The sequence below is a fragment of the Zophobas morio genome, unplaced genomic scaffold (genome assembly GCF_036711695.1).
Source record: "Zophobas morio isolate AGI-343-1 ecotype UQ-CSIRO unplaced genomic scaffold, CSIRO_AGI_Zmor_V1 ptg000009l, whole genome shotgun sequence".
NCBI classification, from domain to species: domain Eukaryota; kingdom Metazoa; phylum Arthropoda; class Insecta; order Coleoptera; family Tenebrionidae; genus Zophobas; species Zophobas morio.
The window spans coordinates 10,403,819-10,427,651 of record NW_026972114.1 but is presented as its reverse complement, the minus strand read 5'-3'; the positions used below and the strand labels follow the sequence as shown (position 1 = coordinate 10,427,651).

The window sequence follows — 23,833 nt, the reverse complement described above, 5'->3', positions numbered from 1 at the left end:
TGTGATTTTAGTAAAGAAAAAAATTTAAGTTTGTTTAATTACCTGAGGTTGGCAGCCCACCACTATAAAAATGAAAAGACCTTGAAGGCAATTTATCAAATCGGTCAAATACCAGAGTTCCTGAGGACCACCAACCGCCCATGAAAGGACGTCTGCTATCCAACTAACCCCCATTACCACGACCAACTTCATACAGACACGACCTAGAGCAGCCCTGCAAACGAATACAATTTCAGTGTATTGTTGGTTGCATAAATCACACATTTTAAATGTTTGTACGTGTGGGTTGGGTTCGTTCCACTTTTTGCTTTATTTCTTAGAAAATGGTTTCAGTTGTTAACGAGAAACCAAAATATGGCGGCACTTGCGTGTGGGATAAGTTTTAGCACAACATAACAATAATTATCGAACTTAAGGGGCCCCCAAATGATTTCGGTGGTTCTGCAAATAGCAGACATTTACTACCAATTAGCAAAAGTAAATGACTTAACGGCTACTTAGCCACAGCATGATTTACAAACCCCATCCATCACACACTTAACTCCCGGTCAACACCCGTCCTTGAATGCATCTCAAGAATGCCGCCTCCGACCGGTCTCTCAACTAGGACAATTTCCACAACCGCAAAAACCACGCATTCTTACCGTTCCGACGTAGACTTGACCAGCTCTCGTTTCCATAATCCGCAAGTCAGTTCCCTCGCTGTAAGGGCAAAAAGGGCCAAATTCACCATAAGTAGGACACCTATGGGCCCGTAGAAGAACGTCAAAATCTCCATCTTGCCTGAAAACAAACAGCCTTGAATGACCTCGGTTGGGACAAAACAACTTTCTTTTCATTCTTTCACGCGGTTAATGGTGACAATTGGGGGACAAAAGAGCGAATTTGGCTGGTATTGTTACGGTGCCGCCCACGCTTTTGATGGGTTTAATAAATCGTGTGAATCATCCAAAACCCACGTCTCGTTCATTTTAATATCGCGATGTTGAAAAAGAATGTTAGGAAGTTTCCGCATAGTTTGGCCTTGTTTTGGTGGGCGGAATGAAGATGGGACGCGGAGGAATTCGATTTTTAATGCAACGAAATGATAATTGTAATAGTTTTGGTGGAGTTCGAGAGGGGCGGCAATCTCCTATGATCTTTACGATGCCCTTTTGGTATAAATTACCGTTGTGTTATTGTTATTCTCGACGTTCACGGTCACTCCATTCACTGTCATTCCTCTGATTCTGCGATAATTGCTACGATCGCAATACTGATGATATAATAATGAAGCTTGAGAAACGTTAGTTTACGATTTCATGATTGTTTTATTATTGAAATTATACTGATAGATCATGATTTATTTCGATGTTTCTTTCGACGAAACGATTTTCTGTTAAATTCTGTGATTTATAGGAGGAGATTGCAGAAATAAATCGTTCGAATGCGTAAATTTCTGCTAGAATTATGAATTTATGTGAGCATCGGGAGCCATTCAGTTTATTTGATAACCTCATTTATTTCTAAACAGTATGGCAAATATGAAAAAGCATATTTTTATTTTTGTGCGATCAATGGGAAAATGGATTCGCTGAATTCGCTCGCTCCGGAAACGTTACTTATCAAACTGTAATATTTTTTACTGGTGCTGTATTACACTATATCGGTGATTCAACAATGAATATGGTATTTACAGGCAGTTGGATTCATGTTGGAGATTAATAAATCAGCTTTATGAGATCAGAGACTTCATGAAAACACCCAATACAATTTTACTCTTAACAGGAACGCACAAAATGTCAAAAAATTGACAGGAATACATTTGAAAACTCGATATCATATATTTCCATTTCCCAATAGTTGCAAAATAATTTACTATAATTCAGTAAATTACAAATATAGTCGTAATTCCAAAGATAAAATCAAATCAATTTTGGCAAATTTACAAAACATTTAAAATATTGCCACAAGTGCAGTTGAAAAATTTCATAATTCGATATTTCAAAGTAATTACATATATCAAAACGGATTATTGTATGACGTAGTAACAACCTCAGGAGCTTCCAAATTTGCTTACAACATAATTTCAATTCCAATTAGTTACAGTTCTTCATAATGAATTCCTTTAACTTTTCCAGTTTACAGAAAATGGTTCCAAAAATTCCACTAAATTGAGGTAATTTGCAAAAGTAATTCATCAAAGTGTGTTCTACAGGAATTCGATAATGAAAATTCCCACGAGCTAAGAGCCAAGTAGCAATTCCCCAGCCACCAGTAATACAGTTTCAATTCAGATTAGTTCCGGCAATTTTTTAGATTCTGATAAATTTTAAATAAGAAGACTTCTACGTAAATCCCAAACATTTAAGCAAACATATAATAATAATTCCAGCGAATCTCGAAACAACTCTAGCTGATTTCAAAGAATTCCAGTAAAAGCAAAGCAGTTCCAAAAATTCCCTTAAATGAACAGAACTCCAAGGATAATTTTTGCAAGTATACAGTGGAATTCGAATTTGGTTTTAAAAAGATTTTAAATTTCTAGACGAAAATTGTATAGCACTAATATTTTTATATTTATTTATATCTACATAACCAAAAATATCTTTGTGTAATTATTCTCATATGTATCGTTATATCAACATCATTTCTTTTATCATGTCTAAATATCATTACTCGTTCATCCGAAATCATCAGAATGTACATCCATCTGCTAGTATTTCTTTATGAAATGTGTCTTTAATAACCTTTGAACCTTCTAAAAACCTTTTTTTTTTACTTCCCCTATATCTAAAAATGGCACAAACAGCCAACGAGATAACAGAGTAATTAAACCTAATTACATCTTTTGATAATGATGAAAAATGTTTACAGTTCTCATGGAAAATACATTATTGATGTTTGTGAGTGAAACAGGTGGATTCTGATGATTTCGAATAAACAAGTAATGATATTTGGACATGATATATGAGAATAATTACACAAATATATTTTTTGGCTACGTTGGTACTTAACAATTTGCCGGTTTTTTTGGGTAGGTTGTCAAAACCTTGACTAATCCACTTTAAAAACTACTACATTCTGCTACACACCTTTTTGCACGATCATTGTATAACTAGGTCGATGGCGTGTTCCTAATCACCACTATTTTTAATAATAACAATGTTTCAAAATATCTACATTAGAAACTTAAAGTCTTGTTATGTAATACAAAACACTAGACATACACAAAACACCGTGGTAAAGATGGTGATACCGTGGCAAAATTTACGTTCTTTTTTTAATTGGATCATAATTTTTTTATGTTTCATTGTAACCATCCCTGACCACAATATACATAACATTTATTTTATTATAATTATTAACACTCTTTCACTGCAGCCTAAAAATTTGAAGTTTGTGCTTTGAAAAAAGTAGTGCATAAACAATTCTAACTTTTCAAAATTCGCGTGACATTTTCGCATCAGGGTGTTTCGCAACACGAGTGATAAATCTAAATTTACTTATTTACACTGCTTTTATCTCATATGTGACGCTATTCTGATAAAAGAAAAACATATTTGTTTTGCATAACCGCCAGTGGTAGACGGCATGGCAACTCTTTATCAGAAGACTACACACTATTTTGATGAATTTTAAATTTACGACCGGCGACATCAATAGCGAACCTTGACCGATCTGATTTGGGTAAATATTTTTGCCGAAATTGACCCATGACCAGGGCAAATCCGTGAATTGACTGACCATTTCACATAACATAATAAAACTGGCAGCTGCATTTTATCACACGAAAGTCAAAGGAGGGACGTCAACGGCCTCTCGTACTTTTTTTAACTCACGCGGTGCGACAAGGATTATAATCATCTTTTAGTATATATAATTTTCGTATATGTAATGGGCTTTATTATTATGGCATACCATAGAACCAGCAGGTGTTGACTCCAAATTTCGGCCTCAGGAAATCAGAGCTATCCGGTACTGAATCCAAAATGGCCGCCGTTGCGGCAATGATGAAGGGAACCCCCCAAGCATACATCATATACAGTCGTAGTCTGCACCTTTCCTGGCTCTTTTCGACGCTTTGGGGCCTCAAATCTCTGCAACAAAAGAACCAATTCAATGGTGACAATGGGGCGGTAGCGTTGGACAAAGAAGTGGACCACCGTTACAAATTGGAACAACTTGGAACGTGATTATGTTATTAGCGGAGAAGGAAATACTGCGGTAATAATAGTTATAATAATTGTCGGTGTAAACAAATCTTGTGTTGGATGGATTATAACGAGTAACCTTGATTCCGTTGATAATGTTGTATTAGTGAGCGCAGCAGTGCGTTTCTTAGGCCGAAGACCGTTTTAAAAGTATTGTTGCTGGCGAGTTTCCTGTTCCGACATGGTTTCTGTAATGATGGATAATGATGGTAACTGTTTTGTCGCCAAATTGATGAAGGAGGTACCGTTGGGATGGTGTTGCAAGATGCAAGTACCGTAAAATGGGGAAAAATAGGGAAGAGGGCGGTGTTAGTTACTAAGATAATGCAAAAAATTGGAGTATAAACGTAGTAGCGAATGTACTATAATAAAATAAGCGAGTAGAAAAGGAAGATTTACAAATATGTAGTTTATTTACAAACGTGTATGATTTATTTAATTTCTGATCTAGTCATCGAAGAATTTGTTGACAAAACAAATTCAACCGAAAAGTAGGTCGTAACTTGACTTGCAAAAATTACAACATACCACAGTTTAGATTATGTTATCACGCGTAATTGTCACAAGGCAAACTGTATGTTCTAAAAGGCGACCTACGTAATTTGGTGGGGACAAGAAAAACTACATCAGAGATTAAAAAATTGGTCAAAAGTTTGTTTCAACAGAACTTCCTCGCTCCTGATACACAATGATATTTTTTTTGAGTCACCCTGTATTCGCAAATCCAAAAAATATGAATGGAATGATAAATCACAAGTATTGTCTCATCATACTTTGCACATTTAAGATTTTTTGCAATTCTTGATTTAATCAATAAAATAAGTTGACTCAGTCATTAATTTTTTTCACACACCCCGTATAAGCAAATCTAAAAAAATTTTATGCACTAATAAATGACAATTATAGACTCATCATACTTTGCACACTGCACATTTAAGATAGCATTTTTCCGGAAAAATTTTTGGGGTGGGGTGGCGTGATCAATTTTTTAGGTTGAGGATGAGTAAATATATTTTGATAAAAAATTTACCATGCCTATGATAACAATTTCAAAGTATTTGGTTTTGTAGTTCCTGATTAAATCAATAAAATAAATTGACGCATTCATTAATTTTTTTCAGTTACCCTGTATAAGCAAATCCAAAGAATATGAATGGAATGATAAATCACAAGTATTGTCTCATCATACTTTGCCCATTTAAGATAGGATTTATTCGGCAAACTTTTGAGGTGACGTCATCAATTTTTTGGAGGGGATAAGTAAATATATATATTTTTCTCACGAACAATTTTATTGCTTAATATTCGGCCTTTATATTTTTGATGTAAAGATATGTCGTCTTCTGACTACTTCGTCCAATACCTACCAGAGTGAACACATCTGTCTTAGTCCAATTTTTTTTTTGAATTGTGAAAAATTGCAGTTCTAATATTTTTATTAATAAGAATGTTCCATATTTCTTAGATACATTGTAGTTGGAACTTTAAAAGCGCGAATACACCAATCACGTATTTGACACATCCACCCGGATCTTGGTAGTCGTAAATTTTAGAGAACACTTCAATACAACATTGCATTCTTGCACTTTCGTCACCGAAACGGAACGAACAGTTGATGCAAATGGTGAAAAGTTTTTGAAAGTGTTTAAATTTCCGGCAGATCCGCTAGACAACAGTTCGGTGTAATCGCACCTTGCTAGTTTATTCATCGAATTTGTACGAGTGCAAGAAAAATAACTGTTTTCGCAATGAAATAACGTTCACTCAAAATTATTGCTCATTTTTTTCGTCTCGATGAAGTTCCACGGCTAATAGCAAAATCGTTTTTAAGCAACTCCATCACGTTTCTTCGAGTAATATTTCCGTCCCTTTCAAGGAAACACTTTGTTACAGTTACTCCTCGCTGCATGAGCCGGAAATGACGCCATCTTAGTCCACTCCGTCTTTTAATCCGCGATGTGCGATGTTTATGAATCAACGTCGAAATTTACGAGCAAACACGTCCATAAAGCACGCTGCTTTACGCCAGTGTTTTCCACCGCCCAAATCAAATAAATAGAAAGTGTATTAACGACTCTCACACGCTAATCCGTTTCGTAATTTTTTCCAATAAGTTTAAAAATACTGTTCCGGATGCTGTCGCAACCTTGGGATTCCATCTTCTACGCGACACTCACTACTTTCTCCACGGATGTCCCATGTTATTGTAACGTTATGTTTAGACGGTGTACACGTGTTTGATATTTTGGTGGAACGACCAACAAAGAAGGTTGAGCAGGAAGTTGTGGGCCATTTTTTTGATTTAGATTTTGTTAGTTTTTCAAAGGAGCCAATTTTTCGCGAAAAATTGATTCACGGAGGATGGTGTTAATCTACAACGTGACTTATTGGATCACAAGATACGATTAAATGATTTGCGTAAGCTGTGGGTGGTTTTGATGAGAAATTGCAGCGGTCTGGTGAAATTTCTTAATTAGTTGTTGAGAGGAGATTGGTGGATCCGAACGTGCAACCAAATTAATCGAGACGAAACTTCTATCAACAGCGAATGTATCCATTAAACGTGGAAATACAACATACAGAATATTCTTGTAGTACTATTCTTTGCACTAAAAATAAGAATCGTATTTACGTTGTACAACACGTAGGGAATAGCGAGGCAAAAAAATATCGTGTAACAGTACAATAAAAGAACCAATTGTCTACACTCAGTTGTAACACAATTTGACTATTTAGTACATTCTGCTGAAGCGTAGTTTCAAAACAACACTGTTAAATTCGATTGACGCCAATTTCAGTTTTGCATATTTTGTGTAACACTATATTTTTGAGAATATTACTTATTTGATTACAGTCATATTAATTCTGAAAATTGCATTTTCTTAGAATTCATTATGATAAACTAACTTTACCTTACATAAAATTTCATAGCCATCGGTTCGAAGTTTCGGAGAATATCTGTCTAATAAAATCGTTAACACACGACAGACAGACAGATGGGCGGATACGGGATGCGTCTGCGTTCCCGAAAATATGAAATTAGACATTCATTACTAATTCTATTACAAAAATTCCCTTAAAGTAAAAAGGCTTATTTTGAATAGCCAACAGCGGCACCTTAATCCAAACAGACTCGTGCATAAAATATTATTAAAGTTGAACGATAAATTAAGATTTACGTCAATAATAACACCGAAACTATTTTAAACAGACGTTGTAATACATAAATTTTCTCGTTTTTGGTATAGATTTTCAAGCATAACTCGTTTTATGGGAAAACTTTTGGAAAAACCGAAATATTCTTGAGATGATTGATTTTCACATCGTTTTTACTTCTAGCTCAGAAAATGCAAAAATATCCATTCTAACTGCACTCCCATAAATCCGACGTTATTTTTACCAGGAAAGTAATGTTATTTTTAATATAAAAGGTGGATTAAGGATCATTTAATTCTTGCTGTACAGCCAATCTATCAAATCTTACTTTTCAGTTGGTTGGCTAATAACTCTGTTAATTGGTTTCTGTTTTTCTTCTCAAGCGTATGCTGTTCGCGATTTTCATAGACACATAATCTCCTGTGAAATATAGATTATCACATAGATATCAAACGTTTACTCCCTCCAAAAACTTGATGACGTCATCTCAAAATTTTGATAGATAAATTCTGTGTGCAAAATATGCGTCTACACTTGTGGTTTATCACTGCACTGATATTCTTAGTGAAAATTATGATAATGAAGTTTATTTAAAAAAACTGAAAATCAGTACTTTAAAATAGAGAACTGCATGGTTCATGTTATCGTATCATGGAAAGTATGGAAAACCTAATTTATCTGTAAAGTTTTGATTTTCCTTTTGAATTCTATTGTCTCTAAACACTTTATAGGCTCACGTAAGGCAATACAAAAGCGTCTGGCGTTGTATTTGTCTGCCGTTTGAGTCCTATTGAATATTATGTTTAATGGACGTTGTACATTCCTCCCACGGGTGTTACATTCATAATCTCATGTGAGTGAAATGAATTTAATTTCTTTCTTATGAAAAATGAAAAGAGACCGAAATGTTAATCTGGAGCTCGTCAAAAGCACTTGGACCGCCACCATAAAGTTTACGCACGCCATTGAAGGGAAAAAACTTTATGTTTACATGAGACATGTCCGCTGTCCGCATACTAAAATACTATACGATATTAAACTTTGAATATTAGCTAGAAACGTAGTCTTCAGAATAATTTTCGAAACGCGTGACTAAATTTTTTATTAAGCAATGTTATTAATTTTGTGTAATAACTACAAGACGCATCCCATTTTAATTTGGAGTCGCTTTCAATCGTCTAAAATACAGCGCTGGGCGCCATATCACTTTTACGAGACGAAAGTTAGGTTATAACAGTGTCAAATTTTGACACCCGGAAGTAAAGTGGTGCGACAGTTCTACCAACGAAAATTTGTTGATACCAACTGCAACAGTAATTGTATACATGCATAGAATCATCGTTTGCTAATATGTATGTACATCCATTCTCATAGCGGGGTACGGTATTTAAGTGAAATAACAATTTTCTTTATTGTATTCTAAAACATGCACTTTAACGGTTAAAAATGGGGGTCACATTGCGATTTGATCATAAAATAACACGAAAATTACAAATTATCCGTCGCATTATTGCCTGATGATTCGCCAGATTTTATGGTTGTGACCCCCAATCCGACTAATGAAGCCTTTGATCCGTGTCTATTTTTAGATGACAAACTTCACAAACTTCGTAACAATGCTTAAAATAACCAATTCCGTTTATTACTTTGCTAAAGCATTTTTGATGTCGGATCAGGTTTGCATCGACGTTGAATTAAGTAGGTATCATTATAATATTATTTTAATATGTATTTTCTTTTTGCCGACTACATCCTTTTTCTACTACTTCGTATGCAGGTAGCAGTTCCCTTGTGAATACTGGTTTTAGTAATAAATTATTCTTGAAGTTGATCAAATTTTAACGACCGTTGATAATGAAAGGATGTGCATTTATTCATTACGATCACATTAACATTCGTTTTGATCTAGTGGAATTCTTTGTAATCGTCATTTACTACAAAGTGTAATACTATTGGTGAATTGTTTTGAGTCTGCAGTAACTATTTTTGTACAGCTGGGTCAAGCAAAGAAGAATAATCCGCTTGAACGTACAATTAACGTTAAAATAATCGTGTTTGTTTAAGTTAATTCCTACCGCATTACTTGTCACTCAAGATTAGCTGACAACAACGAGACAGATCCGCACTTATTTTTACAGAAGTTAACTTCGGCATAAATAAACTCCGGTCTGTTGACATTTGTGAAACCCAAAAACATTTTTTTTTTTAGAAAATCGTATAACTTGTAGTGTAAGAATTATTTTATGTTCATGTTTGAAGTGCTCACTTCACTGCTTAATTTAAATTTAATATTTGAAAACCACTTGATGTTGAAAGCAATTTTGCGCAACAATCTTAAGATAATTTCACTAAAAATGATAGTAGCTATGACAGTGAACCGGATGTCAATAATTTCTGTTCGAATCATGAAATCGAATATTGAAAATCAGTAATGTTGAAAATAATGAAGCTGAATTAGCTACTTCTATTATCTTTTCAAAATTTTCCTGTTTAACAGTAATATGATTTACTAGAAGATATAAAACTGCGGAAACATCGAAAATTTGATCCGTTATCATTTTTTTATGGAAGGTGATAAGAGATTATTTCAATATATCCACAGTTGGTACTGTTTATAAAAAAGTCACTTTTGAAAAGGATTCCAAAAGTGTACAAATCCTAGAACAATAAAAACACACCAATTTTTTATTTAATAGAAACTTCTAATGTTGGAATATTTTAAAACGTCAAAAAACAATCGTATTATACCAGGTGTCTCAGTTATTCTAATGAAAAGATAGACAGAAGTCTAAAATTTAGAACTGTTAATTAACATAAAGAAATCTATAAAGTAAATATACGAACAGCTTTATGTCACCATTGGTTTTTCCAGAAATGAAAACAACTTTTCAAATTGACTAGAGTGGTATTCTGTTTTGTCAAATAGCCTAAATATTAAAGAAGTTTGGTCAACAGCTATACTATTCCTGATGCAATAACTGACTACCGAGCTTACCAAAAATTATCATACAATAGTGTTATTATGGATAATATGTGGGTTACTAGTTTCAGAAGAAAATAAAAGTTTGCAGCAAATTTTGTAAGTATTAAAAGTAAAAATTTTACCTTCACATTTAAAAGTGATCTATATTTTAATAAGTATATGTGTACATATATAAAAAATTGGTAGAAGTTTATTTCGACAGAATTTTCCCGCCTCTGTAGCCCAACAAATCCCGCTTTTTTGAAAAATTATTTAAAAAAATGCAATTTTGGTTTTCTGATAGCCTCTGTAAAGTAAAAACTAGTGGCGTAAATAACACTGACTTGAATTTTTCGAGTTTTTAAGTTTAAATTTTTCAGTTTTTCCATTTTTCTTTCTCGATTTTTCAATTTTTAAGTTTTCGTTTGGGTTTTTTATTTTCTTTATTTTTTTTTTTTTCAATTATGTATTCGATTTTCCAATGTTTCGATTTAAACATTTTTAGTTGCTTCATTGTATTTCAGAAGCGAGGGAAGTTCTGTCGAAACAACTGTCGACCAATTTTTCAATTATGTATTCGATTTTTCAATGTTCCGTTTATATATTTTTTTTACGTTTCTTCAATTTTAATTCTTTTCAATTTTCCGTTCCTCCAATTTTCCAATTTATGGTTTTTCAATTTCATTTTTTTGTTGTTTCAATTTTTAAATTTTCTAATTTTTCGATTTAAAATTTCCCAAGTTTGCAATTTTTAATTTTCAATTTTTCGATTCTTTAATTTTTCATTTAATTAGATTTTCGATTTACAATTTTTCGTTTCCGTATTTTATTTTGTAAATTTTTACAATTTTACGATTTTTCAATGTTCCAATTTTATAATTTTTGGTTTTTTCAATTTCAATTTTAGGTTTCTCAATTTTTCGATTTGCAATTTTCCAAATTTACATTTTTTTTGTTCTTCAACTTTATGATATACAATTCTTCGGGTTTTCTCTTTTTTAATTTTTCAGTTCAATTTTTATTATTATTATTATTTTTCCTTTATTTTATTGTGAAATTTTTCAATTTTTATATTTCTCGATTTCAGTTTTTCGAGTTTTCAATTTTTAATTTTTTAATTTTTCGTTGGAGTTTTTTATTTTCTTTATTTTTTCAATTATGTACATATTCGATTTTTCAATGTTCCGATTTTATAATTTTTAGTTTTTTCAATTTTAATTCTTTTAAATTTTTCGTTCCTTCAATGTGAGTTTTTTCAATCTCATTTTTTTAATTTTTTCAATTTTTAAATTTTGTAATTTTTCGATTTAAAATTTCCCAAGTGTGCAATTTTTAATTTTTGTAAATAAAGTAAAGTAAACAAACATTTTCTACTTGCATTTTTCGTTTCGGTGTTTTATTTTGTTAATTTTTAAAATTTTACAATTTTTCGATTTGTACTTTATCAAATTTACATTTTTTTGTTCCTTCAACTTTATGGTACGCAACTCTGCGGGTTTTCTTTTTTAAATTTTTCAGTTCGATTTTCCAATGTTTAATTTTTCAATTTTTGTATTTTTCACTATTACATTTTTTCAATTTTTCGGTTTTCCAATGTTTTGATTTGATTGCTTTTCTTTTATTTGATTCATTGTGAAATTTTTCAAATTTAATATTTTTCAATTTCAGTTTCTCGAGTTTTCAATTTTTAATTTTTCCTTTGGATTTTTTATTTTCTTTATTTTTTTCAATTATGTATTCGATTTTTCAGTGTTCCGATTTTATAATTTTTAGTTTTTGCAATTTTAATTCTTTTCATCAATTTTTTGTTCCTTCAAGTCGCGTTTTTCAATTTCTTTTTTTTTGTTTTTTCAATTTTAAAATTTCGTAATTTTTCGATTTAAAATTTCCCAATATTTAATGTTTAATTTTTCATTTCGGTTTTTTATTTTCTTCATTTTTTTCAATTATGTATTCGATTTTTCAATATTTCGATTTTATAATGTTTAGTTTTTTCATTTTAATTCTTTTCAATATGTATTTCGTTTCTTCAATTTCCCAATTTGTGTTTTTCAATTTTAAATTTTTGTAATACATACATATTTCGATTAAGAATTAGGTTTATAATGTTTAATTTTTCGATTTTCCGATTCTTTAATTTTTCATTTCATTAGATTTTCGATTTACAATTTTACGATTTTTCAATGTTTCGATTTTATAATTTTTCGTTTTTTCAATTTCAATTTTACGTTCCACAATTTTTAAATTTGCAATTTTTCAAATTTACATTCAACTTTATGATATCCAACTCTTCGGGTTTTCTCTTTTAAATTTTTCAGTTCGATTTTCCAATGTTTCATTTTTAGATTTTGCAATTTCACGAGTTTTCAATGTTTAATTTTTCAATTTTACATTTCTTCAAATTGAATAATTATTTGCAATTTTTCATTTCGGTTTTTTATTTTCTTTATTTTTTTTAATTTTTCGGTTTTCCAATGTTTTGATTGTAGTTTTTCTTTTATTTTATTGTGAAATTTTTCAATTTTTTGATTTTTCGGTTTCAGTTTCTCGAGTTTTCTATTTTTAATTTTTTAATTTTTCGTTTGAGTTTTTTATTTTCATTATTTTTTCAATTATGTATTCCATTTTTCAATGTTTCGATTTTAAAATTTTTCGTTTTTTCAATTTCAATTTTTTCAATTTTACGTTCCACAATTTTTAAATTTTGCAATTTTTCAAATTTACGTTTTTTGTTCCTTCAACTTTATGATAGGCAACTCTTCGGGTTTTCTTTTTTAAATTTTTCAATTCGATTTTCCAATGTTTCATTTTTAGATTTTGCAATTTCACGAGTTTTCAATGTTTAATTTTTCAATTTTTGGATTTTTCAATTTTTCGATTTGCAATCTTTCATGTCGGTTTTTTATTTTCTTAATTTTTTTTTAATTTTTCGGTTTTCAATTTTTCAACTTTTAGAATTTTTAAATTGTTCGTTTTTCCAATTTTACAATTTTTGTGTGTTCCAACTTTCGATTCGATTCGTTATTTCTTCTTTCCAATTTATCGATTCATTAATTTTTTTCGACTTTTCATTTTCTCGATTTTTAGTTTTTCAATATTTTCAATCTTCCGTTTCTTCAGTGCTTCGACTTGCAATTTTTCGATTTACTACTTTTTCGATTTTGCAATTTTTCGTTTTTACAGTTTTCGATTTTTCAATTCTTTCCAAGTTTTAGTTTCCCAATTTTTAATTTTTCGAATTTTCAGCTTTTCGAATGAAAAATGAAAAACTTGCAAAATTGTAAAATTGAAAGATCAAAAATGAAAAAACGAAAAAGAATAAAATGAACACTTTGAAAAATCTGAAAATTGGAAATCAAGAAATTGAAAAATTGAAGAAAGGAAAAATTGAAAATCGAAGGATCATAAATCGAAAAAAGACGAAATATTGTAAAATCGAAATATTGAAAATTAAAAAAAAATCGAAAAATTGGATAATTGAGAAATTCAAAAAATTGTAAAATTGAAAAACCAGGGATTTGGAAAATCAAAGAATGAAAATTTAAAAATTGAATAAACGACAATTATAAAATCGAAAGAAATATTGAAAAAATAAAGAAAATGAAAAAACGAAAATAAAATCAAGAACCTGAAAAATTGAGGAAACGAAAAATTGAACTAAACAATTGCAAATCGAAAAATTGAAATAACGAAAAATTCAAAAATTTTGAAATCGAGAAATTAAACAAAATTAAAGTTGAAAAAACGAAAAATTATGAAATCGAGTCAATGAAAAATGGAAAAATGCAAAATTAAAGAAAATGAACATTGTTTCAAGGACACGTATATCAGTTTCGATAGATGTATTCCCAAATTTTCGAGAAAGTGAGTCGCCCTGTATTATCTACATGATAGTCCTAATATGTATATACAGACAGACGGACAGACAGGGAAACGGAAACAGGAAGTAACTTTTCTGGTACTCAAGAGGTCATAAATCGTGGAGAAAACATTAAAGTGGCATTTCGCCAGATGGATTCGATTACTATACATACTTCCTTAGCTTATGCTTAAGAAATAAAAATGGAATAATAAAAATATTGAAATCCTGACTTAGAGACTAGTTTAATAGTCATCTAGCCAAACGTACTTAATTTGAAACGATAATGAATATTTCTAAATTTCAATATGGCACGTGGCTGACATTTCGAAAAATATTGTAAGTAATAAAATAGTTCTCATTTAAAGAATTAAAGATGTTCTTTTTTCATATTTCACTCAAGTTTGGTGTATATTTCGTGTTTTCATTCGAAAATTTATTATCACAAGTGATTTGTAACTTTATAAATTTTTTGTCTTTTCATTTTAAACATTAAATTTAGAACTAATTTCGTTTTAATTATATTCGTTCATGTGCATCAAGAATAAATTGCATTCCTTGACGTATGAATGAACATACTAAAATAAATAAAAAAATATTTTTTTTTCAAAATATCATCTAACCGCGATATTGAAATTTAAAAACCTCTCATATACAATTAATTTAGAATAAAGTATAGGTGAAACTATAAATGAAATAAACATTACAGAAAAATATTGCATTAAATTGTGTCTTCACTTTTATTTTCCTTTGCATTATTTATTATTCTTTTCAGAGTAATTTTGACAGGCAAAATTTACTTCGAAATCCGCATAATTAATTAAAAAAGTTCTTTACATATAATTTCTAAGATGATGGCGGGGAGAACATGCACAATGTAACACTATTCTTATGTGACATCAAATCTATTTTATTTTAATTGAAGATTGGCCGATTGCAAAAATAAAATTTAATCTTCACCTCACAATAAACAAAATAAGCCAATGAAATTCGGCAGCCGAGGTGGGTAGCGTCAGTTTTATCTCATTTGATAAAATCAGTCTTATCTTAGCCCCGCCCACCCGCCTTTTACTTTCTTAGAGGGTATGCCATTTGGAAAAATCGGTCTTATCTTAGAAAGTACTAGCCCCGCCCACCCACCCTTTATTTTCTTAGAGTCTATGCCACTTGGTATACTGCACTGTCTGAAAAGATGTTATTTATTTGAAGATTTTATTACATAAGCTGATACAGAGCTAGTATTCATAAAATTATAATATTTCCAACAAATAAATCATAATTAAGATAAGCTGACTTTATTTAAAAAGCGAACCTGTTAAACCGGAAATATGCGATCAAGTTTATAATGTCTCTTAATATAATTTTTCCTTTCATAAATTCTTGACATTATATTTTATTTCCAATTGAAGTGGTAATTTTGAAGTTCCTACTTAATTTAATCGTTATATCAGGATGAAATAACCTGAATGACTTCCCACACACTTTATAAAAATGATACAAAAAATCAAAGTGTTCGTATGAAAAAGTAAAACGTGAGTGTTCAGCCACAAATCACTTGCAATTATATACATATAAATTTATAGGAAATAAAACCTTAACTCAACGAACTTTCTTAGTTTTTCTGTCGGGATCTCAAACAATTCTATGATACAATTTTACTATTACTTTTTTTGGAATTTGTCTGTTTTTTTTTTTTTTAATTTTTGCTCCGGAAGCACTGAAAATATCTAATTTCATGTTTCTTTGACTTGAAGTTTCACAGTTCATACATGCCATCTATCCTCTGAAAATATTTCTGCAATTTTAGTTTATGACTCCGTATTGAGTTTCTACCCGAAACGTCCAGATTTTTAGAACAAAATTATAATTATAAAACATTTTGCAATTTAATTTTGAATCTGCCAAACTGAATGCTTTGAAATATTGCAGGTGTTTTAAATTTACGGTAAGCATAATAATTTTTTAATCAAAATATATTCGCTTATTACCTCCAAAAATTGATGACGTTATTTCAAAATTTTGCCGGATAAATACTATCTAAAATATGCAAAATATGATCAGTGTATAGTTGTGATCTATCACTGCATTCATATATTTTAGATTTGCTTAAACAGGGTGACTCAAAAAAATTAATGACTGAGTTGTTAAAAAATAAACACCCAATCAGATGTAAGGAATTTAACTCGTTACTATGGAAATTTGCAATTTGACAAGTTTTTACAAGTTTAACCCTCGGATGCCCAAGCCTGGGTCAAATTTGACCCACGAACCACTTTTTTGTGATTCTTTTCTTCAATCTCTTAAATTTTTTCTCCTGGATTTTATTTTTTGCCTGTTTTGGTATTGTCAACAATATGTGAATATTTTCCGCCACTTGATTTTAGTTATATGATAGTTATCACATATTGGTTGCAGTGGGTCAATTTTGACCGACTTTGGGTCTTCAACTTATAGATGTTTTAACAAGCTGTTAAATGAGTAGGCATGTAATAGATAAACAATAAGATGGCCTTTTGTTTAGTTTATGAATTTCCTAATCCTTGCGGCCATTAATGCATACATTATATACATATAAAATGTAAAACTCAGTTTACAGACCAAGTGTTTCTTGAAGAAGACGATAATTTCTCAAAGAACTCGGTCTTCAGCTAGTGCAGCCTCCCATTCAGAGACGGGTGGATAATGGATTTAATTGTGTTCCTTAAGGCTTATAAATGGTAATTGGCACTGTAGTTGATACCAAAATAGTTAAAAGGATAGGGAATCCAGAAACGAAAAAAGAGAAAAATGTGGGCTTTATGTCCGTAATGTTAACAAATATTCTGACAAATGCCGACAATGCGGCATTTTTTGTTGCAAGACACAAGTAACAATTGTTGTGTTAAACATCTACCAAAACTGTACACAATAAAACTATCGAATTTTAAGGGTTTAATTGGTCTGTTGTCTTAAATCCTAAATGTTGTTTTTTATAAACAAATATTTCTTTTATTGATATTAATGACAAAAACTTTTGTTTTGTGACCTTTCTTTCATTAATACACAATAAATAGGCAATTGGAACTTGAAATAATAAAATCTAAAGCAAAATTAGGGTGGGTCAAATTTGACCCAGCTTGGGTGTCTATGTAAAAAAAAATAGCTTGGGCATCCGAGGGTTAATAGGGGCAAAATCCGTCTTATCTTAGCAAGTGCTAGTCCCACCCACCCGCCCCCTTTTTCCTCAGAGGATATGTCATTTGCCAAAATCAGCCTTATCTTAGTAAGTACTAGCCCCGCCCACCCGCCCTCTATTTTCTCAGAGGGTATCACGTCTGCCAAAATCAGTCTTCTGAGCAAGTACTATCCGCCTCCGCCCGGCCCGCCCCTATTTCCTCAGAGAATGTCATTTTCCAAAATAAGACTTATCTTAGCAAGTCCTAGGAAATACTTCCCCCTGAGAAAATAAAGGGCGGGTGGGCGTGGCTGGTACTTGCTAACATAAGTCTTATTTTGGCAAATGACATATCATTTGAAAAAATAGGGGGCGGGTGGGCGAGGCTAGTACTTGGCAAGATAAGACTGATTTTGGCAAATGACATCCTGTGAGAAAACAGCGGGCGGGTGGGCGGGCCTTGTACTTGTTAAGGTAAAACTGATTTTGCTCCTATTAATCTTGTAAAACCTAACCCTAAAAGGTGTTAAATTGCAAGTTTCCATAGTAACGAGAAATGTGCAGAATATGAAGAGTTTTTACTTGTGAGTTATAATTGCATTCATATTTTTTAGATTTGCTTATTCAAGTGAGTTAAAAAAATTGAAGAATGTATCAAGTTATTTTATTGATTAAATCAGAAACGGCTCCTCACTCCATTTTTCTAGAAAATTTTGGGAATATATTACTGTTATTTTTAGTATTACCTACACTGTACCAATCCAAGTCGATATCTCTTTAATCCCAACAAAAACTCTGCAATCCGAACTGAACTTGAAAACATGCACCTGCTTGCAAAAATGACGCAAAATCTTCTTTCTATAGGTGTTGTATTGAATTTTTAAAAAAATTTTAAAATTGTGATATTTTAGTGCACTGAATTAATTATCAAATTCTGGAAAAAAGGTTAAAGTTATCGAAGAATGAGGCCGGAAGTGACTTCTGCGCCCCGAAATTTACAAGAAAAAGTAATTAGTTAAATTTTGAAAATCGTCGAAAATGGATCGAAATTTGTTAGTACTTGACAAATGACCTACCCTCTAAAAAAATTTAAGGCGGGTGGCCCAGGCTAGTATTTGCCAAAATAAGACTCATTTTGGCAAATGACCTACTCTTCTAAGAAAAGGTACTAGCCCCGCCCACCCACCCTTTATTTCCTTAGAAGAGTGGGTCATCTGCCAAAATCAGTCTTACTTTAACAAGTACTAGCCCCGCCCACCCACCCTTACTTTCTCAGAGGATGTCATTTGCAAAAATCAGTCTCATACTTCCCAAGATTTCGGCAGATGACCTATTCTTTATCTTCTTAGAAGAGTAGGTTATTGGCCAAAATGAGTCTTATTTTAGCAAATACTAGCCCTTGTTCTTTCATGTTACCTTTGTGTCCGACATTACTGGCTGTAATATGCTTGTTACTTCCCGAGCGTAAGTGAACTTTCATAATTTATCAACATGTCATGACTTCTAAAGTACGAAAAAAGTGGTCTCCCGTTTCCGTCCGTCTGTCTGTCTGTCTGTCTGTCTGTCTGTCTGTTCGGAACTACTGGACCGATTTATTGTCACATTTTGTACGTATATATACAGATTAGGAATATCATATAGATGGTTAAACGCTAGCTACAATTTGACTAATCATCCCCACCACTAATGGAATGACGTCATCTCCAAAATTTATAATAAAAAGTTTTTTTTAATTTCATAAAATAAAATACTCCTGCACTTGTGGTGTGTGAATCTAGAGATCCAGAATTTTTGGAAAAAATGAAAAACTGAATAACAATATTTTTTAATATAACTTTGAAACTGGAAAACCAATTGCTCTAAAATCTGGTGAATATTTTAAAGTTATCGTAATGATGGTAAATCGTTAAGTAAAATTTATTCGTTTATCCCCTTCCTAAAAATTTATGACGTTATTTCAAATTTTTGCCGAATAAATCCTATCCAAAATGTACAAAATATGATGAGTCTATACTTGAGATTTATCAATGCATTAAAGTTTTTAAATTTCATATACAGGGTGACTCAAAAATTAATGAATGAGTCGATTTCTTTTATGGATTAAATCGGGAACGGCTCACTCCATTTTCCCGAAAATTTGGGAAAATAGTATTACACTACACCTATCCAAAGTGATATAGGTGTCTTTCCAAAACTCATTTGGAACGTACCCCAGGACGCTTCTTTACTTTAACGTTACATATATATATATATCTTTATTTTAACTTGTAACGGTTCTCATAAAAAAATAAAGTTCGCATAATCGAATTTTATAATTTTTCGAAAAAGCTGGATTTGTGTTCTTGTATTTCGACCAATTTTTTTAGTCATCTTCATGTCAATTATTTTCTTGATTTCCGCGTTCTGAATATCGACAATAAAAAGTGAACCAAAAAAGAGAAAACAGAATTTTAATCATCTTGAGAAAAACATGTGTTAGATAATTTCGGGCAACAATAACACATTCAACCAAAACAAAACCACTTCAGTTTTCCTTTCAAATTAACCTTTAATTTCGCAAATTTCTTCACGCGAATTAATGTCCCTGAAATCCGATGATTTAGATCCACCTGTCTGTGTGTTTTCGGTCAAATTAGAAAAATCGCGCCGCTTGTTAAATTTGTGCGAGGCTAAATTCGTGAGATTTTTTCGCTGATTGAAATAACTGTGTTTCAGTATTCTTGAGTTTTGTATAGAAACGGTTCTATTCACGATTGTTACACAACTTTGAAAAGATCAGCAGGACATTCTAATGTGCTGTGTAGATAAAATTCTTGCAGTGTAACGTGCTCAAGTTACTATGTTTAGAATTTTTTCTTGGTGAACATCAGACTAGACGGATGAAATTCAAACTGTTGGCAGAATGTGAGCAAAACAGGAAATTCCCCTTAGGGAAGGCATGCAATCCGCTGAAAGAGGAGATCTAAGGCCTCACAAGTTTAACTCAATTATGGTTGGATGCACATGCAACAAACATCAGCGATGTAGCGACAAGCGATAATTTTTTTTGTGTTAAATGTTTCAAAGGTAAACTAAATGAATAAGTATCAATTTTCGATGCTGGAAGAACACACATTTTTAACCAAAATTACAGGATAACTTCACCATTATTTCAAAAAAAAGCGGCATTTTGTTTTTTTTTTTTAATATGAAATAATGAACTCAACTGTTCTGAAACTCAAGTTTGTTTTTCTTTTCACATAAAGATAAACTATTTTTACAAAACAATACGAAGAATTACATATCCTGTAGAATCTAAACTTAATTTCAGATATGTTCTGAAAAATCAAAATGCTAAACCACAGTCGATTGAGACATCCTATATATGTAAACGTTTGGAAATTGTGTCCTCGATTCAGAAACCATCGTAACCTCTGCCTCCAGCTTCCGACTTTTTCAACGAAATCGGCACAAACGCATAAAATTACTCCGGTTCCATCTATAAGTATAATTTTAATAAATCCACGTCCGATAAACTGGCGCCATGGTGTTTATCCATTAATATAAGTTCCCATCCAAAATTATGACCATTGCTCTATTAATACAAACGCGTCCAGTATGAATGCAAAATTCTCTGTTTGTCGTCGGTCGTCTGTCTAAATTTAGCTAAAAGAACAGCAGACAGTTGACCCCAACTATTTCCACCAGCAAATTCCGTCTAAACCCAATCAGACAATTCCAGTAACATTTTTATCGCGCCGCCGTTTCGACCACCAACGGTGTCGAAAGAGATAAAACCGAAAACGCGCATCCCTCCGAGGGTAAATACAAGACATTCCCATCAAAGATAAACAAGTACTTATCCGACTTGGATGTAGGTTTTCGGTTTAGTAATTTTTATTTGGAAAAAACCATCTGGCTGAAGCTCAATTCGGAACAATGGGAGGCGGTTATTCACAATACGTAGTTTGGATAAGCCTTGTTTTAATAGTAGCATTTTGTGAGTAACTGGCGCCACTGCAATTTCTTTGTTTAAAATGTCGGTTTGCAGTTATGATTTGCAGCTGCTGCTTTTTTCATTGTAGCGCATTCTTGTATATTTCTTTCGTGTTTTTCAGCGTTTCGCCCTTCTTATCGCGATCACGGTATATCAATGAACTTTGGCAACGATTGGCATATAAATAAACTCCAAGGCTTTACGACTTCAGGGAAATTAATTTCTCTAAACATCTGTGTGTACTCGCGTTCCGGGTCACTAAATTTAATTTGTCGGACGCTGCAAAAATAAAATAAAAATGTCGCAACAACTTACCGAAAAGTCCACCAGATGTTGAAGCACATGGTGTTCAGCCAGAAGAAGGCCGCCAAAAAGAGGAAATGCATCGATACGGCTGGAAAAAATAAAGGAGTGATAAATTCAAGGATTGGGGGCATAAACAACATGCTGACCCAAATAACCTGCATTCAAATCATGTACGCTGCTATAGAAATCGAGATTTTTTCGATTTACAATGTTCTGAATGGACGTTTCGCAATTTTTGATAAATCTTGCATCAACGAATATCAAGGAACTATTTTAAACTTAAAAAATCTGAGGCTCCAGAGACTTCGTGAGGTTGATACAGCTCATGGACTTGACACAATAATTTTAAGAAATCTTAAATTTCAAACTAGATAATGAATTCGTAGTATCAAAAAGCAAAAAATTTAATTGGAAAAAAATCTAGTAACAAGTAACATTTTTATCGCGCCGCCGTTTTAACATTTTTCGTCAAGTCACGTTAAACAATAGCTTGTCAAATTGAAGGACTAATAAATGATGCGAGCAGATTACTTCCCAAAATGTTTTCTTGGAGAAGTAGTAGGTGGCTGCCCAAGGCAACAGTTTAGATACATAATCATGTGCTTAATCGTTCCTAGCAGTCCTTATAATAGTTTTTAAATTGACTGTGTCGTAACGGAAGATGTATATTATGCATAAATTATTTGTCAAATTTGGAAAATAAATTGGGTTATGCTGTCGCAGATGAACATGACCTCCCTCCTTCTAACTTCAACTGTAAAATAATTAAACATTATTTTATTATTTTGTCTAATTTTTTCTTAAAGATGATTGTACTGCTGTAGAACTCCACGTTTATACACAAAATTTACTAGCGAAAATCCCATATAAAATAATTATTGACAAGTAGCCACCCTACTACATTGATTTGGCTTTGGAATATACAGTGCTTTCACCACATACTCTACAACTTGAATTAATTAGGCGTTATTACAATATTAATATAAAAATTGAAACTGACATATTCATATATTTTTTTAATATACACATACAGGTACAAGTTTTTTTTCAAGCTCAGCGCATTACAAGTTTTCAACCGTCAGCTACAATCTGCTTACGCCTTAATGAACATCGCATTTCAAGCATGTTCAAAAAACTTGTCAGCAATGTTGTCGGATGACGGAAATTTTCTTTTTTACTGAGAAGCTACGACACAAAATAGAATAAGAAATTTCAATAAAAATCGGCGAAAAAATACTGTTCATGTTTAAACCATAAGTCGTGCAATTATCACACTTGTTACTTACAGTCATTATTTTTCATGACTACAACCTTATCCTGTTCTTTCAGTAAAGCAAAAAGGAAAAAAATCCTGCTTATTGTAAAATAAGTTAGTTAATGACTTTAAAATTTAAAAACAATACAACCAATACTACTACAGCGGAGTAACTACAATTAAAAAACAATAACTTAAAAGCCAATAATATTTTACAACAATACCCGACGAGGTAAATTATTTAGTTTTAGTAATTGCTTTGTGTTGTTTATACATCGTTAATTTTCATTGCGACACATACAGGTGTTTTTAGAAGAAACCATATATACTTTCTTACCTTATTAATTTCCTTCTCTAATACTACACTATTTCGGAAAAATTTCTCTGCGGGTTGCCATAATTCCCTAAACACTCGGATAGAATAAAATAGACAAGGACTAGTTTCCGTGCTTGATTACAGAAATTGATTGCAAAGTATCTTCTTCAGGTAGAAACTGTGTTGTAGTATCGCACAATAAAATGTATTCTACTCAGAAAGTACTTTTCTGAAGATAAAAGTGAGGAGTGTAAAAAAGTAACCGCCACATCTGTACAAATCATTAAAAAAAATGAATATATATTTAAATTTATCATGGGTGGATTTTAAATGAGAAGTAGTGTTTTTTTTATCAACCTGACTTAGTGAGAAATCGAACAAACCGAGGAATACTGACAATTCGAAAATAAAACAAAACGAAACATCGGAATGAAATATATAGAGATTATCTTGTATTTATCTTCTATTTCTATTTTGGGACTTTAAAATACTTCCGACTTCTGAATTAATCGATTTTTTTAGTTTTTCGAGTTTTCGATTTTTCGTCTTTCCGATTTCTCGATTTCTCAATTTTTGGATTTCTCGAATTTTCAATGTTTTAAGTTTTGGGATTTTTCAATATGTATTTCGATTTTTAAATTTTTAGATTTTTTGAC

General features: G+C 31.7%; 1 protein-coding gene across 1 annotated transcript in view; it reads right to left on the bottom strand.

The window, feature by feature from the left end:
* LOC135125858 (probable G-protein coupled receptor Mth-like 1) overlaps positions 1 to 23,833 on the bottom strand; it is a 48,602-nt gene that overhangs the window by 520 nt on the left and 24,249 nt on the right. Inside the window, exons 3-6 of the mRNA XM_064051583.1 lie at positions 21,616 to 21,694; positions 3,901 to 4,079; positions 645 to 783; positions 43 to 214 (exon numbers count right to left, since the gene is read on the bottom strand). Coding sequence (XP_063907653.1) covers positions 43 to 214; positions 645 to 783; positions 3,901 to 4,079; positions 21,616 to 21,694 — 569 coding nt within the window. The remainder of the gene's footprint in view (positions 1 to 42; positions 215 to 644; positions 784 to 3,900; positions 4,080 to 21,615; positions 21,695 to 23,833) is intronic.